This window comes from Erpetoichthys calabaricus, chromosome 3 (genome assembly GCF_900747795.2).
Source record: "Erpetoichthys calabaricus chromosome 3, fErpCal1.3, whole genome shotgun sequence".
NCBI classification, from domain to species: Eukaryota; Metazoa; Chordata; class Cladistia; order Polypteriformes; family Polypteridae; genus Erpetoichthys; species Erpetoichthys calabaricus.
In genome coordinates this window covers 37794081-37813608 of record NC_041396.2, presented here as the reverse complement: position 1 = coordinate 37813608, position 19528 = coordinate 37794081, and the positions used below count along the sequence as shown (strand labels likewise).

At 39.1% G+C, this 19528-nt stretch overlaps 1 protein-coding gene across 1 annotated transcript; it reads right to left on the bottom strand.

Moving 5' to 3' along the window:
• Positions 1 to 7080: 7080 nt before the first annotated feature.
• On the bottom strand, positions 7081 to 17991 carry LOC114647920 (gastricsin-like). Its single transcript, XM_028796621.2, has 9 exons — positions 17859 to 17991; positions 13732 to 13891; positions 13324 to 13441; positions 11642 to 11760; positions 11362 to 11561; positions 11148 to 11264; positions 8002 to 8149; positions 7753 to 7851; positions 7081 to 7660 (listed from the first exon to the last, which is right to left on the bottom strand). Exons 1-9 carry the CDS (start codon positions 17912 to 17914, stop codon positions 7496 to 7498), a joined length of 1182 nt encoding a protein of 393 aa, XP_028652454.1. The 5' UTR covers positions 17915 to 17991; the 3' UTR covers positions 7081 to 7495.
• Positions 17992 to 19528: the final 1537 nt, after the last annotated feature.

Below are 19528 nucleotides of genomic sequence, written 5' to 3'. Positions count from 1 at the left end.
CAATCCCCTGCAGCTCACATACTTGTCTTCTCACTCTGTAGTTAGAAAATCAAAGATTAGGAGGACAAACACCAACCCACCTCCTGCTCTTCCTCTCTTATCCTCCTAGACATAAAAAATATACCTGCACAACAACATGGAGGCTTTGTTTAGAGCAGTGCTTCTAAAAGTGTCTTGGACTGAAGACTTCTTTGTCAAAGTCACAGATGTGGAGGACTACCTATGACCAACAGTTACTTATTACTAGAAATTTTGAGTTACAACTATAACATTATTTTTCTGAATGAACTAAAATAGTTAAGGTTAAAAGAAAAACAGTTGGTGCACAGACTTAAATAGTGAGTTAGTAGGCCTAAACAGAACTGCACCTCCTTAATTTATTGTAAGGGCCGGTACTAATCCTACTTTTCTACTTTGGAAGGCATCCTAAGAAAGACAACAAGAATCCAGCACAAACAGAACCAAACTCAATCAAACTCATATTGCTCCTTGGTCTCTTTCTGTGTTGGAAGCTAATTCTTACACTGCTACTCTATAAGCTACTTAGCTGACTCTTTTTTGTTGGTTTTACTTGCAGATCTTTGCTTCTCACCTGGGGCATCATGTATAACACTATGCGTCGAATTCACTCTAAAACCTGGCATACGAAGAAAAACAAAAATGTGTGTATGCACAAAAAAATTCAGATGCATAAAACTGTGCGTAGGGAAAGTTCTTCCCCTTTCTAAACCCCAGTCATCATGAATTTTAATGCACATGCACGCACCTAAAGCCACACTCTGACTCCTCCCAGAATTTTGCATATTTGATTATGCAAATCAATATAAATAGCCCATTTCATACAGTGCTGTGATAAAAGTATGCATAAAAATTAATTTCAAAAAAGAAGTGGTCAGATGTCAAAGTTGATGTGAAAAGGCGAGTGTCTGTGTGGCATACAGAAGCGTGTTAGGGCCACATTGAAGAGAAAAAAAATTGAAGAAATAATAGGCCTATGTCGAGATTAAGGTTGAAATGTGGAATTTAATCTCAAAATGTCAACTTTAATCTTGTAGTTTGTCATTAAAGTAGGATGTTGTAAACTTAATCTTTAAATCAATGTTTAATTTACTAGTTTCTCAAATCTCATTGTCATTAAAGTAGTATGTTGAATGCTTCATATTCTATATGTTCCCTAACCCAGTGGTTAATCGTTACGTGTTTCTTAAACAGACATTCTCTTACACCGACAGGAGTGTGCAGGCAGTGATCGCCACACAGAGTACATTACATTCATGATATTACAGTCTCTCTGAACATTTTAGAATACTAAGATGTGTACTTGATATCATTTTCATGTTGAAATACATTAAAGCATGTATTAAACATGTGAGGGCATGGTGGCACAGCAGTAACGATAAGCTGGTGCCCCGTCCAGGGATTGCTCCTGCTTCCCGTAAGATGCTTGATGTGATGCGTTTGATCCTGAATGGAATAATTTATTGCTGCAGTACTTTGTCTGTCAAACATACCAACCTCCAGTTCCTGTCCTTCTGTTTTTTTTCTCCATGTAAGAAATCTCCACACAGCAAGCGTCTGTAATAAATGTCAAACCAGCTGTAAGCATAAAACACTAACTCTTCAATACTTTTAAGGAACATTGAAAAATCTTCATTATACATATTTATTTATTCCATCCATCCATCCATCCATCCATCCATCCATCCATCCATCCATCCATCCAAACATCCAGGGTTGCGCCAGTCCCAGCAAGCACAGAGTGGAAGGCAGGAACAATACCAAGGCGAGGTGCCAGCTCATTGCTGTAGCTGCGCCACTGTGCCCTCACATGTTTAATTAGCAACAGTATACATTATTTAAATGAGATTAACAATTTATCTGTAAAATGTACTTTATGTGGGAGATGTCCGGCAATTCAACCCAGCCGGGACGCCCCTAAAATGGAAGGATGGGGGAAGGCAGCTACTTGTCAACACTGCCTTCCCCAAAACGCTAGATGGCAGATTCTCTGGTGTGTAGCAGTGCCCCGGATTCCCACAGGGCATCCTGGGACTTGGAGTTCAGTTTCTCAGCCTTGTTGGGTGCCATTGGTGCCGCCGGGGAGCTGTCGAAGGACCTGGGGAATCATGCTTCCCTATAGCCCATGTGTATAGTGTATCATGAAGACGGAAACCCCGAAGTACTTCTGGGTTGATTAAAAGAACTTGGATTCTCCAGCTGACCCAGAAGTGCTGGCAAGTCACATGGGTGGAAGAACGAAAGCACTTCTGGGTCAAGGACTATTTAAAGGACTGTTGAGAACCCAGCAGGCCAGCCGGAATTGGGAGGTGTAGGACAGAGCTTGCTGAGAGGTGTGATGGAGAAAGAGAGAATTTATTATTGTAGTTGATGTTTCTCTTGGCTGTTTATTTGTGGCTGTGGTGTTTGTGGGCACTTTATAGAAGGAAAAGAAGAAATTAAATAACTTCTTGGTGTTTTTAACCTGTGTCCTGCATCTGTCTGTTGGGGTTAAAGGGGCAACGGTGACCCCTAGCGTTCACACATTTACAGTTAATACACATACTTTAAAGTTAATACTTTAACAAACTTTAACTTCATCATAAAATTTTATTGTCATTTTATGGTACAATGAGATTCAATACGCAACTCCTCCATAATCCTATTTTCCTAAAAAATGATAGACAATAATAATATGGTAAAAAAACAATGAAACATATACAATATGAAAGCATAAGTATATGTGCATATAGAGCAGATAGTGCAAATGGTTCATAAAGTGGCTCGCTCAGGTTGTGCAATGTTACAGTTGCAACATGTAGTTTACAGTGAGGTAATTATACTTATAAGTACAAACAGTTCTACTGGTTGTGTGTGTTTATAGCTCTTGGGATGAAACTGATTCTGAGCCTCAAAGTTTGTACAGGAAAGGCTTTGAAGTGTTTGCTGAATGGGAGAAGTTCGAATAGACTGTGTCATGGGTGAGTGGAATCCATGCAGATGCTAATGGCTTTCCTGAAGCAGTATGTGCTATAAATGTCCACCAGGGCTGGAAGCTGTATCCTCTGCTTTAAGCTGTAAATCCTCTTCTGTAAACCTGCTTCAATGATACCACACACAAATACAATAAACAGTTTAAAATACTCTGTTTGGTGCACTAAGAGTAACAATGGTAAAGCAGCTATGTTATTTGGAAAGTTTGGCCATTCCATGCAGCATTATATTGTTACAGAATGATGACAATCAAGTGCTTTGAATTTGTAAATGATATGCAATTAATTTAGGTGTATTTGATAAAGATCATGGATATGAATCTAAAAAAGAAAGGAAATGACACAGAAACAGTAGCACTGCCTTGATGATGGGTGTCGCCAGTTTGCAAAACCGAGCAGAAAAGTATGTACACTTGGTATGAGGCTGCTGTGAAAATGTGCGTGGCTTTACATCAAGTTTAGTTTTTACACATCTCGAAGTGAGCATGGGAATGGGCGTACCCAGCATTCTTGTGCATATGCACTGTTTATACATGTTTTCTCTCACATCTGGGTGGCATACTCTCTCCCTATTTACCTTATATACTCACGGATAAGTTCTCCTGTGGATAAGTCGGGACTTGATTTTACCGTATAATTTCTGGTATTTTATAATATCGGTCGTATAATTCGAATGGGGAAAACTCACGCTATTGGTCCAAGAGATTATGATATGTTAGCGCCCATCTGAGAGAGTCACCATGGAGCACACAGCCTTTCTTTTCTGTGTATTGTGCCTACGTGACCACACGGTAATATCTGAACTATTCCGAAGCAACGTTTGCACTAATTTGTGTTTTTTGTATCTCACACCCTCATACACCTTTATAGTAAGAGCATCCCTTATCTGTGATGGAGCATTCTATCAGAAGAAAATATGAAGCTGGTTTTAAATTAAACGTCATTGAAGTAGCGAAAGAAATTGGTAACTGCGCTGCTACAACAAAATTCGATGCATCTGAGAAACTGATGTGAGATTGGAGGAGGCAAGAAGATGTAAAAAAAAAAAATTTAAGTGTTGCATTTTTGAAAGAGCGTATAAGTCGGGGTCTGATTTTATGATCGAGACCTGACTTATACGTGAGTATTTACTGTAAATTTCTTGTATACCAGGTGCTCAATGGAAGGAAAGTCTGTGGTACAAGTGTAACATTCATTACCTTGCTGGATTTATGTTTCAAAGTCCCAAATTTTAGACAATGATTTATAATAAATGCTTAAAGATGGAATTAAGGGATTGTTGTTGCCTCTTAAGGTGGACATCAAGGTGGATTTAAAAATAGATTTCCACATTGTAAAGGAGTTAGGGTGGACAGGAAGGAAAGGAAGGTGGACAGGAGCGAGTTCAAAGAAATGTTAAAAGTGAGAAAGAGGGGGAGCAATCACTACAATTGTACAGGATCAGAACAGAAAGGGGTAATGCAGAAGTAAAAGATGTTATGGTCTGCAAATAAGTCTGACAATATGGTTCATTGTTGATGTCTTGCAGCTTTTTCACAAGGCTTAATCAGCAAGAGATTTAATCTAGGAAAGACTAGGTGAGCCCATGGGCCACCTGGCATGTGCTCATGGACTAACAGTGGTTGATGGACCACACTTCTAGACCCTCTGGTTTAGAGGACCACAACAACCACCTTGCTGAAGGCAGCAAACTGTCAAACTGACACACCTTCTGATATTTTGTCAAGACCATTATTGGCGTTCTCTCATCAGAAGTTGTTATAATTTTGTGGAAAAATGCATTTATTCAGACAGTGGAGTGGCTTCTTATAGAACCTCTAAAGTTTGAGATGATCTGCCAAAATATGCAATAAAAGGCCAATAGATCTCATGATTAATAATGAGGCTTAAGAGTTGCTTTTTTATATGTTCTACTCCTGTTAAAGGTGCAGCTACTTGTTTCATTAGCATTTCATTATTGTTACTTCTTGATTCGGAGGCATGGTGGTGCAGTGATAGCACTGCTGACTCACAACAAGGAGACCAGGGTTCGGCTCCTGGATGCTCATTGCATGGACTTTGCATGTTTTCCCCGTGTCCACATTGTTATGGTCAAATCAGAGGCCCTCCCCTAGCTCCTGTTTAAAGTTTTTCTCATATCGCTCATTATTTCCATTATTTTTTATAATATTGTTCTGTTCATTTATTGCCTAATAATATAATATATGTTAATTTTATTATATTTAGTTATTATGCAGTTTCTTTGTCACCATTTTAATGTTCTCTTTTACTGACAATGTCACACCATCAGCAGATTGTGGATTCTAGCAGAGGGTACTTTTCATATTCTATTAGTTTTATCACCTTTGTAACCTTATCGGTTTATTCGACTTTAGATAAGGTGGAAATTTTCCTGTGTCAGTGGCTCATAAATAAATCTACCACCTTCAAATATACAGGGGTGCTTGAAAGTTAGTGAACCCTTCAGAACGTTTCATATTCCTGCCAGAATATGACTTAAAACATCATTAGATTTTCACAGTAGATATGGAGAACTCAGCTAAACAAAAGAGATGAAAAATATCATACTTGGTCATTTATTTATTGAGGAAAATCACCCAGTGTTACATATCTGTGAGTGGCAAAAGCATGTGAAGGTGAGATTAGAGTCAGGTGTTATCAATCAATGTCATGGTTGTCAATCAATGTGATGACAATCAGGTGTGAATTGTTACCCTGTTCATATTAAAAGAGCAGGGTTCGATCAAGGGCTTCATCTTCAAACACATTTGTGCAGTATCAGTGTGTCATACCATGGACAAAGGACATTTCAGAGGAGCTCAGACAAAGAATTGTTGATGCTCATCATGCTGTGAAGAACTACAAAACCATCTCTAAAGAGTTTGGACTTCACCAAAGCACAGTCAGACAGATTGTGTACAAATGGATTAAGTTTAAGACTATTGTTACTCTCTCCAGGAGTGGTTGACCAATAAAGATCACTCCAAGGGCAAGGCATGTGGTTCTCTGCGAGGTCACAAAAGAACCAAAGGTAACTTCTAAGCAACTAAAAGCCTCTGTCACATTGTTTAATGTTAATGTTTATGAGTCCACCATCAGGAGAATACTGAACAACAGTGGTGTGCATAGCAGGGTTGCAAGGACAAAGCCACTGTTTTAAAAAAAAATCATTGCATCCCATCTACAGTTTATTGAAGAACATGTTGACAATCCTGAAAGCTATTGGAGTAATGTTTTATGTATAGATGAGTCCCATCTAGAACTTTTTGGTTCTAATGAGAAGCATTATGTTTGGAGAAAGAAAAACACTACATTCCAGCATGAGAACTTCATCCCATCTCTGAAACATGGTGGTAGTAGTATTATGCTTTAAGCCTGCTATGCTGTGCCTGGGCCAGGACAGCTTGACATTGTGGACTGGAAAATGAATTATGAATTATTGCAGTGAACTGTAAACGAAAATGTAAGGACATCTGTCCATGGACAACATCTCAAGAGAAACCGGGTCATGCAGCAAGACAATGAACCCAAGCACAAAAGTCATTCTACCAAACAGTGCTTGAAGAAGAATAAAATAAAGGTTTTGGAATGGCCAAGTCAAAGTCCTCACCTTAACTCAATAGAAATGTTATGGAAGGACCTGAAGCATGCAGGTCTTTTGAGAAAACCCAGCAGCATCCCTGAGTTGAGTCAATTCTGTATGGGCTAAAATCCTCCAAGTCAATATACAGGACTGATCAAGACCTACCGGAAATGTTTAGTTACAGTTATTGGTGCAAATGGGGGTCAAACCAAATACTAAAAGTAAAGGTTCATATACTGTGTGATTTTCCTCAATAAATAGATGACCAAGCATGATATTTTTGTCTCATTTGTTCAATTGTGTTCTCTTCACCTACTTTTAGGACAAGCGTGTAAATCTGATGATGTTCTAGGTCTCATTTATGAAGGACAATAGAAAATTCTGAAGGGTTTAGAAACTTTCAAGCACCACTGTAGCTGTGAGCACAGTAACCATTAAGATGCGGATGGAAGGAAAAAGACCAATGTGTCAAAAGATGCCATTGCCAAAGAAAAAACAAAAGGCTGATGAATTTTTGATAAACTTTAATTAATCTTGATCACAATAGACATATTTATTATTCTTTCATTACAAATATGAATCTGGATCCCAGTGACACTTTACAACACCCACCCCCCACTCCTCAACTATTGCTGCCGATAAAAGAATGGCAAGTTTGGACTCTAGAGAGCTGGAGGCCCGATGTTTGGGTCAGTAGAAGGTTATTTGGGCTGTTGTTCACTGCCCTGTTATGGCCAGAGTCTGAAGTAGCTCCAACTTTCACCAGACTCTTCTTCTCCGTTTGTTGACATCTTTCTCGTTTCAGATGATGATTTAAAATGAAGCCCTAGATGCAGAGCTCTTATCTTCTCACGTCTTCTCTTTAGGTGAGGTGTGTGTTATAAGGGGGATTCCAGAGGTGTTCGACCAGGAGGAGGAGGACTTATGCAGCGGTGGCAAATCCAACTTGGTTGTTCTGTCTGTCGTAAACAGAGTAGTACTGCCTCAGGAAAACATCACCCAGGATCCAAAGGGGCTGGCCATTCTGGGAAGGCAGGTAGGTGCCCATGATTCCACTTGTGCAGTAGGTTCCTCCATTATCATTGTTCTGAAATAGTAAATTGAATAGGAAAAAATGTAGTAGATTGTTGTTTTTGTCATTTTAAACTCAAAGCAGTGATGCATATCTGGGTCACTTACCACCAAAGTGTAGGCAGAGGGTGGCAGAGGGAAGGTGACTCCATTGATAGTGAAGGTGATGGTTGGCATGTTGCTCATGTTGTTGCAGTCGATGATGTACTGTGGACAACAAGAACAGATGTCAGAAGCACTGGGTGGCTACAATTACACCTTTGTACTCTTCAATCCATGCGTCCAGCAAACACTAGGCACCTTTGAATTTGGGCTATGAAATCATTTGTTCATCTTTTATTCCTAGGAGACACTCACCTCTCCATACTGGTTAGCCTGAGCACCAATATACTGCTGCAGATAGCCCAGGTATTGTTGAGGGCAGGTGAGCAGGGAGGTGCCAGTGTCCACGATTGCCTGGCATCCATCACTGCACCATCCAGTTTCCTGGTTGTTGATCTGGAAGCTGCAAGTCAGAGAGAAGCAAATGATTTAACTGGGCAATTTCAGATTCCGCGACTGCATTACACGACTCTTAGTTTTGCAGGGCCAGAAATGATTTCTGAACAAGAACACACTTCTAAGGGAAACTTTCTAAAATGTTTGCTGTGAGTAGTGGCAAAAGCTGCTGTTTAAAAGGCTCTCTTCCTAAAAGCCCACCTTCAATTTCCTCTAGTCAATGCACTTTAAACAATTTGGGTTTACAGTATCATATTTCTACTCATGTATTAATGGAACGTGGAGAGAAGAAAAGAAATTGAAAAAAAGACATGACACAATAAAATCGCTGATCTCAATTCAGGAGCTTGGTATCATAAAGATACTACATCTTAATGATGAATTGTACACTGGGATGAGCATGTCGACAGAAGAGATAGACATACACATACAAACACGTAGACCACTGCAGGTACATGGCCCCACACATTTCAGAAGAGTGCTTCTTGTCTGCTATGGTATCTCTCTGTCATTTTGACAGTTGCATCACTAAATGGCATAACATATAATTTTACTGAAGAGTCAGCATGGGTTCAGAAGAGGGAGGTTGTGTTTTACCAACATGCTTGAACTCTAATAGAAAGCAACAAAAGGATCTGCTCAGAGTGGAGCTTATGATATTATCTACCTGGACTTTCAGAAAGCATTTGATAAGGTGCACATGAGGGGATGGCCATCAGACTAAAGAAAGTGTGAGTTCAGGGTGTTGTGTGTAAATGGGTGCAGAATGGGCTCAGGCACAGCAAGCAGAAGGTGATGGAATGTTACAAGAAATGGCCGATGTTAAGAGTGGGGTTCAGTAGGGGTCAGTGCTAGGGCCTCTGCTATTTTCAATATGTAAAGATGATTTAGATAGGAAAATAAGTAACAAGCTGGTTAAGTTTGCAGATGATACCAAGATAGGTGGATTGGCAGATAATCTTGAATCCATTGAATCATTACAGAGGGACTTGGACAGCATACTGAGTTTGGCAGATTTGCGACAGATGAAATTTAATGTCACCAATTGTTAAGTATTACACATAGGAAGTAAAAATGTTAGGTATGAATACACAATGGGAGGTCTGAAAATAAAAAGGACAACTTATGAGAAGGATTTAGGAGTTGTAGTGGACTTGTCACTGTCCACTCCCAGACAGTGTTCAGAAGCCATTAAGAAGGCTAACAGAATGTCAGGTTATATAGCGCCTTGATGTGTGGAGTACAAGACCAAGGAGCTTTATAATGCACTGGTGAGGCCTCATCTGGCGTACTGTGTTCAGTTTATGTCTGGTTACAAAAAAGACACATTAAGAGACACAAAAGAGAACATTAAGAGAGGAGTGACCAGGCTGATCACAGGGCTACAGGGGATGAGTTATGAGGAAAGATTAAAAGAGCTGAGCCTTTGCAGTTTAAGCAAAAGAAGATTAAGAGGAGACCTGAGTGACGTGTTTAAAATTATGAAGGGAATTATTACAGTGGATCGAGACTGTGATTTTAAAATGAGCTCATCAAGAACACGATGACACAGTTTGAAACTTGTTAAAAGTAAATTTTGCACAAAAGTTATTTTCTTTATGGAGAGAATCACAGACACTTGAAATAAGCTACCAAGTAGTGTGGTAAGCAGTAAGGCTTTGGGGACCTTTAAAGCTTGACTTGATGTTATTTTAGAAGAATTAAGTGGATAGGACTGGCAAGCTTGGTTGTGCTGAATGGCCTGTTCTCGTCTAGATTGTTTTACTGTTTTAATGTTCTAACGTCAACAAATAGAGTTTAGATAAGCCTTGTGGTCTTTGGATATAGTACGTGTTAAAATGCTATTTTCTGGTATGTCACGTTTGCGTTTCTAATTAGACAGTAATATTAACTTCCTTTAGATATTCATTCTGATGTTCCATCAGCAGTTGGTTGCTGTTTAACCTTGTCCACGGTTCATTAGGCACGTTTACTGATTCATTTGTTTTAGGTCCTGAAATCTGCATCCCCTGTGGTTCTTTGTTATTAACGGTAGTACAATATGTGGGGCATTTCATTTGGGCACGGTTTTACCATATCATAATGAAATATTATCATATCATTCAAATGATCAATTGCTTTGCACTGCGGCCTGCAATTTTTGTGTCAATTTAAAATGCAATATCAAGACATATACATTGTAATTCCTGTCCATAGATTGTGTGTCATAACTAATAGCAAAGCAAACGTATTGCATATAGCTTGGCATTTGCTTTGAGTCGATTGTATTTCCAGTCCTTTTCACCTCATTTTGATGGGGTGTGACATACCATTTATTTCAAACACATATTTTGCAGTTGATATTTTCATGAACGTAGCCAGCAATTCTTTCAACCTTACATCCCTCTCTATCATCGGAACTGTGAACAACAGAGACAACATACTGTTCACGTTTATTACTAGTCCGCTGACATCTTTGAATGCCAAAGTATAATCTGATGTTAGAGAAAGGTTATTCCCTCACCATAGGTTGTTTATTTTTAATATATGCAGTTTGCTCTCCACATATGCGACACACATTTATAAGTTTAATAGGGGCTTTTCAGGAGACACTTTGGCTGTACAGTTTATCATCATCAGAAGCTTCCTCTCTGTTGGACCAGATTAATGAGAGCACCACTGCTCTTTGTAGTTCAAAACTGACGTCTCTACTTTAAACTCAGCCTTCACTAAGTATTGGATTGGTTCAGAAATGTGACACTCAGGGAACCTTCTAAATGTTCCCACCCACTTTTAAGCAAAATTCACTCATGGTTGTCTCCAGATGTCTATCTATTATATGTCTGGCTCTGTGACACTATATTACTCCAGGCTGCCATCATGAATTAATTTTCTGAATTCTGAAGGCAACCTAGTCATGTACCTATGTTAGATGTTGGATGATGACATCCAACCATAGCTGCTTTATATAATATATGAATGGCACTCTGATTGCTTTCGATTAAGGGCTTTACAGATACACATACCCATCAATGGCAACCTGCCAGTACAGCTCCTGAGTGACTGGTGCCCAGTAGATCTGTCCAGAGTACATGTTTGGGTCTACGCCACCAAATGTCACCTCACTGCCTTGCTGAGTATTACTAAAAAGAAAAGAAAAGGAGAAAAGACTCTGGTTAAAAACAGAAGGCAACCAGAGTTTATGATTAGTGGTGTGACAATAATTAGTTAGCAGCATACTCGCTAAGGTAGAAGGCAAACAGGTTTGACTGGAGCAGGCCATCCTGGATCATGCTGTCCATAACAGGGGTCTCTCCTCCAGAAGAGAGGCTGGGGTAAGCCAAGCCCAAGATGCCATCAAACTGGGCATAGACAAAGTTGGTGCCAGGTTCATTGGTGCTCAGGCCTATTTCCTGGTTGGGGATGGAGATGCCTTGGACCTGATTGGCAAAAAGAAAAAAAAATGAGAACCTGCCTTAGCAAGGGGAGGCCATCTTTAGATTAATGATTAAAAACTTACATTGACGGTGTCGTAGCCAAAGACTCCTGTCAAGCTGCCAGTTCCATACTGTAGAGAGAAGGTCTGCCCATTGCTAGTGTAGGTGGATGACTGGCTGGGGTCAAACAGGGGGTGGTTGGCTTGAAAAGAAAACAAATACTTCAGATAAGATGCCACCAACAGACTGTTGTGCTGTTTCATTTAGGATGTAATGAGCCTCAGTGACTCCTGCCATTTCTCTGTGGAGGCATTCTTACTTGAGGTTCTACTGTGGACGTTGAGTTTCTTTGTAATGAAGATAATAAATGGGGGTTTAAAAGAATAAGTAGGTGTTCATATGATTTTATTCGAATGAGCAAAACTGACAATAAAATTAGTTTTGCTGATGATTTCACAATTGTGAAACATAAAACTCACTAAAGAAGTTTTTTTGAGGGATTGGAAAGTTTTTTTGGGGGACAGAAAACAAGGAATACTGCTCTCTTACACTTCCATGTTTATTTGTAATTTTTCCACAACATTGTAATGCCTGTAATCTTTCAGCCACCAGTCCAATCAGTTCTATTTATGCCTCTCATTCACATCACTTTTGAGGAGCAGTGTGTTTTTACAAAATGTGACACACTTCATATTTTCCACGTGCATATTATCCTGTACACTACTGTGTTTTCTTCACAAGAAAACTCAGTACATGAGAAACCCATTCCACCCAGCTACCATTACTTAGAAACCTTGCCGGTCAAAGCCCACTTACAGCCCTAGGCACAGTGGATGGACAGTGCCCCTCATAGTCCATAGTGGTAGTCGGTATTATTAGACATTGTTGACGTGTCCACCACTTCAGTAACACAAAAGGTACATCTTTGTGCTTATACTACAGACTTTAAGGAGTGTGTGCCCCATGGCGTATGGAGCGTGTGCACTTCTACCTTCATAAACGGCGCCCAGAGTGTAACAGCATTCACTCTGTATCATCAAAGTTCAACGAGAAATTCCTCTTTGGTGTACAGAGCACACGACCCTTAACTTTCATAAATGACCCCCCTCAGATGATGCCACCCTAGGCAGCTGCCTATGTCGCTTAATGGATTGGCTGCCTGTGCCTAGCAACCTCCATTTCCTGCTTCTTGATTCCTATAAATGCAGGTTCACTCACTCCCTACATCATGGAGCTTCACTTTGAGTGTCATTTCAGTCTACAATGCATCTTTAGGATTGTGATCACCAAGATTGTCATCATAATGGGTACAAACTTAAGACATTCTCAATAAAATGTCTACACGTGACAGGGAATGTGTGCAGTGTTTTTTCTTCCACCAGAGATGTTTATTTAAATAATAAATAACAGACAGACACTTGTGAAATTAAAGCGTGGAAAACCTTCAATATGGGAAATGAACAGCTTCCATCTTGTGCCAAAAGCTGCAAGCAAAAGACCATTTATTTTGTGATTTACCTTCAATGCAAAACACAAAGTTTTGCAGTGAATTCAATTTCATGTGAATCATTTCACTCATCTCTACTTCTTAAGAGCTACCACTGGTGCCATCTGTGACACTACTCAGTTTGCTGGCAAAGATGTCCAACAAGATAGTCTTCTGAATTAAAGGCATTTCTCTGTACTGCCATCATTCCCCTACAACACCACAGAGCTACCATTTACTTGAACCCCCCCCCCCCATCCACCCCCCACACTGACTTACTGCAGGCCTGGCTGTTGCAGTAGGTAGAGGCAACCCACAGGTTTGAGGATCCAGTGTCAAACAAGACGTAAAAAGACTGGGCTGGAGTTCCAATGGAGATTGCGCCATAGTAGGACATCTGCAAAGAAAGGGACCGGCAAAAGACAGTGAAGCTAAGTTAATACAATGTGGGTGAGCTGAGATGTACACCTGCATCTTCAGGTGGAAAATACCTGAGACGTGTGCATCTGTGCATCTAAATTGTTCTCTTTGACTTTAGACAAACAGAACAAGATGCCTACTAGCAGCGCCTGTCAACCAACTGGGTGACATGATTTTAATGTCAAAGAACTTCATGCTGCCTTATTAAAAGTTACATATAGCCTTTGAACTGAGAGACACCCACCATCTAGAAGAAGAAGGACTTACATCATTATAGTTGAGAAGAGGCTCGTTGGCAGAGGAGGCATAGGCACCATAGGGGTTTAGGTGCTGGTACTTGAGGCCAGGGTCAGTGTAGTGGATGGGCTTAAGCAGACCCCTTTCCTTCATCTGCTGACGAATGGACTTGAACCTCTTCAGAGGGACTCTGTTTAAAAGATCAACCTGGTTATAGCCAAAATGTGTGGACAACTTGAAATGTTCTGGCAGGTTCTGTCCATACCTACCAGGCCACGAGGTGACCAGTTTCCTCCACCTGCTAAACTACTACTGAGTTCAGCTGGCTCAGGGCCTGCACTCTATATATTTTATCCTACTTACTTGTTTTTTAATATTAAATTCAAGTTTCATTAAATTAGCATTGGGTTTGAATCAATAGTGGAATTTTAAATCATTTGCTGTGGCTTAATGTCAATCCTACCCCAGCTTGTTAGGTCTTCAGGGGTAATTTAAAAAAAAAAGCTCAGCCATCCATCTGTTTTCTAACCTACTTCATCCCAATCAGAGAATCTGTCCCAGCAAGCAGAGGGCACAAGGCAGGAACAATTCCAGGATGCCAATCCATCACAGGGTGAACACAAAAACACACACGCACTAGGAGCACATTAATGAAAATTCTACATTAATTTAATAAAGATTAAATAGAAATGATTGATTTTCTAATTTGTAGAACTGATGTGGAATTTGATTCTGGAAATGCTGGATCCGTGAGGTAGCAGCACTAACCACCTGCCTACCATGATGTGTAAGTACTGTATATTGTCTACCATTTACTTATATAATATATGCCAAACAGGCAAATATATTACATTTCTGAACATGCATGCAAAATATGCTGTTTTTGTAGATTTTTCTCCTTTTATGTGTATAGGCTCATTATTAGAAACTAGCTGTGTAAGCCCATGCTGTGAAAGCCAGGGGTCCTAGAAAGTATTGAAATCGACAGAAAAAAAACTGAAATGTAGAGATGTCAGGTAATTGAAAGGGCATACAATACAATACAATACAATTTATTTTTGTATAAGCCCAAAATCACACAAGAAGTGCCGCAATGGGCTTAATGGGCATCTCTCTCCTAGGAGGATTAATTGTGCTCGCATCACTTGTGTATTATCGGTGGGAGGAAAAGTAAAAGGGATACCGTTTTGCAATGTTAGTGGTTAAGCGACTTTATCTTTCTTTTGAGATTTGTTTTGCTGACGTGCTGGCCTCGCTTGCGTTAACAGCAGCTAAGCGAGTTTCTGTTTCCTAGGAGATGGAGCCCTTACCCCGACTCCACCTCGCACTTCAGGGCCGGACAAACACACACACTTCCACGCGTAGACATTTATATATACAGTAAGAGACCAAACCATATGGCTTTGTACAGAAGCACTGAGTTACAACTATATATAGGTCCATGTATAATGTTGAGCATACTGGTTGAGCAATAATTTCATATTATTTTAAATAATGTTTTAGTAAATATAATTCACTAAATTGAATCAGAAACCCTCTGTGTTTACTGGAAATGTGCTCAGGTCTGTCCACTCTATGTATTTCAATCATTACTCCATATATTCATAATGTGACTTCTATTTACAATACATAATAGACAGACAGATAGATAGATAGATATGAAAGACACTATATAATAGATACATAGATATGAAAGGCACTATATAACAGATAGATAGATAGATAGATAGATAGATAGATAGATAGATAGATAGATAGATAGATAGATATGAAAGACACTATATAATAGATACATAGATATGAAAGGCACTATATAACAGATAGATAGATAGATAGATAGATATGAAAGGCACTATATAATAGATAGATATGAAAGGCACTATATGATAGATAGATATGAAAGGCACTATATGATAGATAGATAGATAGATAGATAGATAGATAGATAGATAGATAGATAGATAGATAGATATGAAAGGCACTATATAATAGATAGATATGAAAGACACTATATGATAGATAGATAGATAGATAGATAGATAGATAGATAGATAGATAGATAGATAGATAGATAGATAGATATGAAAGGCACTACTGTATATAATAGATATGAAAGACACTATATGATAGATAGATAGATAGATATGAAAGGAACTACTGTATATAATTAATAGATAGATAGATATGAAAGGCACTATATAATAGAAGATAGATAGATATGAAAGGCACTATATAACAGATAGATAGATAGATAGATAGATAGATAGATAGATAGATAGATAGATAGATAGATAGATAGATAGATAGATAGATAGATAGATAGATAGAGCTTTATTTGGCTTTTTATAGAAGCTCTTAAAAAACTACATACATAAATAGATAAATAAATAAATAAAAAATAAATAAATATACACACACACACTTGGGTCTGAACACACACTAGAATGATTATAAAGCAAGAAAATTCAAGAAAAGAAAACTTCTGATTTGGCAGTCCCAGTCTCAGTGAAGCATTATGCAGAAATATTACTGTTGGTATAAAGGAGCCCCCCATAGTGTTTCTTGACACAGTTCTGCTGAATGATTCATGGACCGAAACTCCTCAGTGTTAATGTGTCAGAGAAAGGATATACAGCATTGTTCATAATGGCACAAAGTTTTGTTTAAATCCTCTCCTTTGCTACAACCCCCAGGGGTCCAGAGTGCGTCCCATAACTGAGTTTCCCCTATTAATGTAATGTAAGGCAGGCATGGACTGATTTCCAAATGTGATGAGTGGAATTCCCTTTTCTCAGCCGAAACAGTGAAGCAGAAGGACAGGGTGCCATCAGGGTGGTATTCTTTCCCAATACACTAGGTGGGAGTGTCCCTTTACTGAATCACACAACACACACCCCCGTGGGGTATTCTGGGACTTTCTGAGAGTAGAGATGCCTATTTTCAGAATCTTTTGCCTGACATGGAAGTAGCTGAGTGCTGTGGCACCAAAATTACTCCCAGGTTCAGCATAAAAGGAGACGCCTCACCTCACTCAGAGTGTCAGGGTTGGGAAAGGAGATAGAAATGGCTTCTATGGGAGGTGTGGAAAAGAAAGGAAAATAAACAAAAAAAGGAATTGCATGGGTGCAAATTTACAGGAACAAATCTATGTAAAGGTTAAATAAAAATAAGTATATAAAAGTAAATATAGAGTCACTGCTCCTCCAGATTGATAGGAGCCAGTTACGGATGGTTTGGGCGTGCTGTAAGGATGCTCCCCCTGGAGCTGCACCTGGCACATTTGACTGCGGCAGACCCAGGACACACCAGAGGGATTATATCTCTCAGTTGTCTTTGGGACACCCCAGAATTCACCAGGGAGAGATGGAATCTGAAGCTGCGGAGAGAGAGGTCTGGGGTGACCTGCTTGCCCTGCTGCTACCGCAGCCCTGATCAGGAAAAGCCGTTTCATAGAATGTGATGAGATATTAATAATTTGATTGTTTGGCACACCACAAAATATATACAGTAAATAATACCCATCTCGATTATAAAGCTTTTGTGTTAAAACCACCAGAATTATTCTCACCTTTCTTGTACGTTTTCCCATAACAAAATCATTGAGGTAGATTTTTAATTTCACTGCAGAATTTAACTAATTCTCATTCACCCAACTTTCGGAGGTGTCTTTATTTGTATACTTATGAAGTAAGACAGTGTTAGTAGCTGATCTTGATCTTTTGGGATTACATTTTCACCCTGTTTAACATGTCTTGTAAGTCTTTTTTCTGTTTACTTTTCATTAATCTTATTTTTAGACGTAGTTATCCATTTGTGGTTAAGTTTCTAACTTGTTCAATATTGTCCTGGCCCAGTAACACACATCACCCTTGCCAGTGCCTGCTTCCTTCTCTTCTTTAGTACCCTGCTTGGCACTGTTTCTGTTGCATGCCACCCTTTCCTTCCTGCCTGTCCACTGGAAAACCCATCAGAGGTTTTATCCATTTGGATTGACCGCTGCTGCCTCCTGCCCAAGATCTGCTACTCTGAATTTTGTTCAGAAAAGGCTCTGAACTTAATGACACACTTGCATTATCAGTCAGTGGTCAATTTGAAGAAAAGCTGGAGAATCTTAGCTAAAGTATAAGAGATTTAACCCACAAGAGTGCCAAACTCACCGGACTAATCCCTCTGAGAGAGCCAGACAGGCCAAAGCAACGATAAACCACTTCATGGTTTCTCCAAAGCAGTCCTCCTCGTGTAGTGGACACACTCAGCATGGGTCAGTGGTGATTGTTTTATACCCTCCAAGTGGGCTTCTTATCTGTAGCTTGGCGAGGCACCACCCACCCATGCTCTTGGCCAGGTGAATGGAAAAATTAGGGGTCATCTGCAGCATTTGTACGGTCTTCAGCTAACATGGAGTGTTATCAAAATGTGCTTAAGAGATAGGAGGTGTACCATACATCAGGAGATTTATGCGAATAAGTCATCCACTTCTTAAATGGGCATTTTCAGGACTTTAATTGAGTTTGGTTCATTAAATAATAAAAACAAAACAGAGCTTTTGAATGAAAACAGCTAAGTAGTAAGTGAACAGAAAACAATTTTTTACCTGATTGATTAAGTTTAAATTGGAAGACATTAAAAACAGCATAAAGATACACTGTACACTGAAGGAAAGAAGAAGCCCACCAACATGTGAAGGAAAATATTACCTTGAAATAAATAAGATGGCTTTGGTTTCTCTTCTTAGAGCCCCCCATTTGATACGGCTCTGTGTATGTGACAACAACTTGCTGTTACTACCACCACTGCTACCAAACGTATTATGACCAGGGGATACAGTTAATGAGTAATACTTTTAATGGATTTTAAGTTACATTGTATACCTTACTTTTTGTTTGCTTTTTATTATTTTAATGTTATATTATTATTATTATTTGCAATGGGCTGGCACTCTGTTTTTCCTGCCTTGTACCTACTGCTTGCTGGGATAGGCTTCAGCTTCCCCAAAACTCTACTTGGAATAACAAGTTTGGAAGATAGATGGATGGAATATTATTAATACAGTATTTATTTATTTATTTTGCAGTGGCTTACAATATAAGTGTAATGCATCTGAGTTATGGATTTTTGAAAATACATTCATGACATTTTTGATTTTTTTAGCTTTCCTGTTGTTTATTACCTTTATTATTGTGATGGTGATGTCATTGGGGTGCCATCAGCCTCAACCTCCTCCATTTTGTGGTGCTGTTTCTGACAGTGATGTCCATTGCTAGCCATGCGACTGGGCTAGTATCATCCAAATGTCTGAAATCATCACTCAGACACTATTTAAGATAGTGGCTTGGTATTATACATTATCCCAGTGATGTGTCCTTTAAAAAGATATAAAATCAGTTATGGCTACAGATTACATCACAAGTTAGTTTTAAGATTTTTTTGTTTTGTTCTTCTTTGTTATTCTTGACTATGATATTGTTTTTCATTCCTGTTTTGATTGCATAATTTTTTTGTCCTTCTGGATAATTAACTATAGACTTTCTACTACCAGTTTTTCCTTAGCCCCACAAAAAATCCCTCCAAATATTTGTTAAATGTGTGAGTTCATAACAACATAACAACAGGTAGCTATATACTGTATATAAATATATATATATATTGTCACACACGAGCGCTTAGGAGACTGTCAACAAGCCCAGAGGTGAGCGAGGTTATAACAGATGAAGGGTTGTTTGATGGTATTGAAGCCTCTCTCTCTAAATTTCCAGAACCAAAGAAGACAAATAATCTCTTACCAACAATAGTTCACATTCCAGGAAATGGCTGTCCATCCACTACT

Coding starts and splice junctions, on each gene's coding strand:
- LOC114647920 (XM_028796621.2), bottom strand. CDS start 17,914: ATGAAGTGGTTTATCGTTGCTTTGGCCTGTCTGGCTCTCTCAGAGGGA. Junction 11,761..13,323: donor CTGCAACAGCCAGGCCTGCA/GTAAGTCAGTGT, acceptor TTTCTTTTCAAG/CCAACCACCCCCTGTTTGAC. Junction 7,661..7,752: donor CCTCTGCCTACACTTTGGTG/GTAAGTGACCCA, acceptor TTACTATTTCAG/AACAATGATAATGGAGGAAC.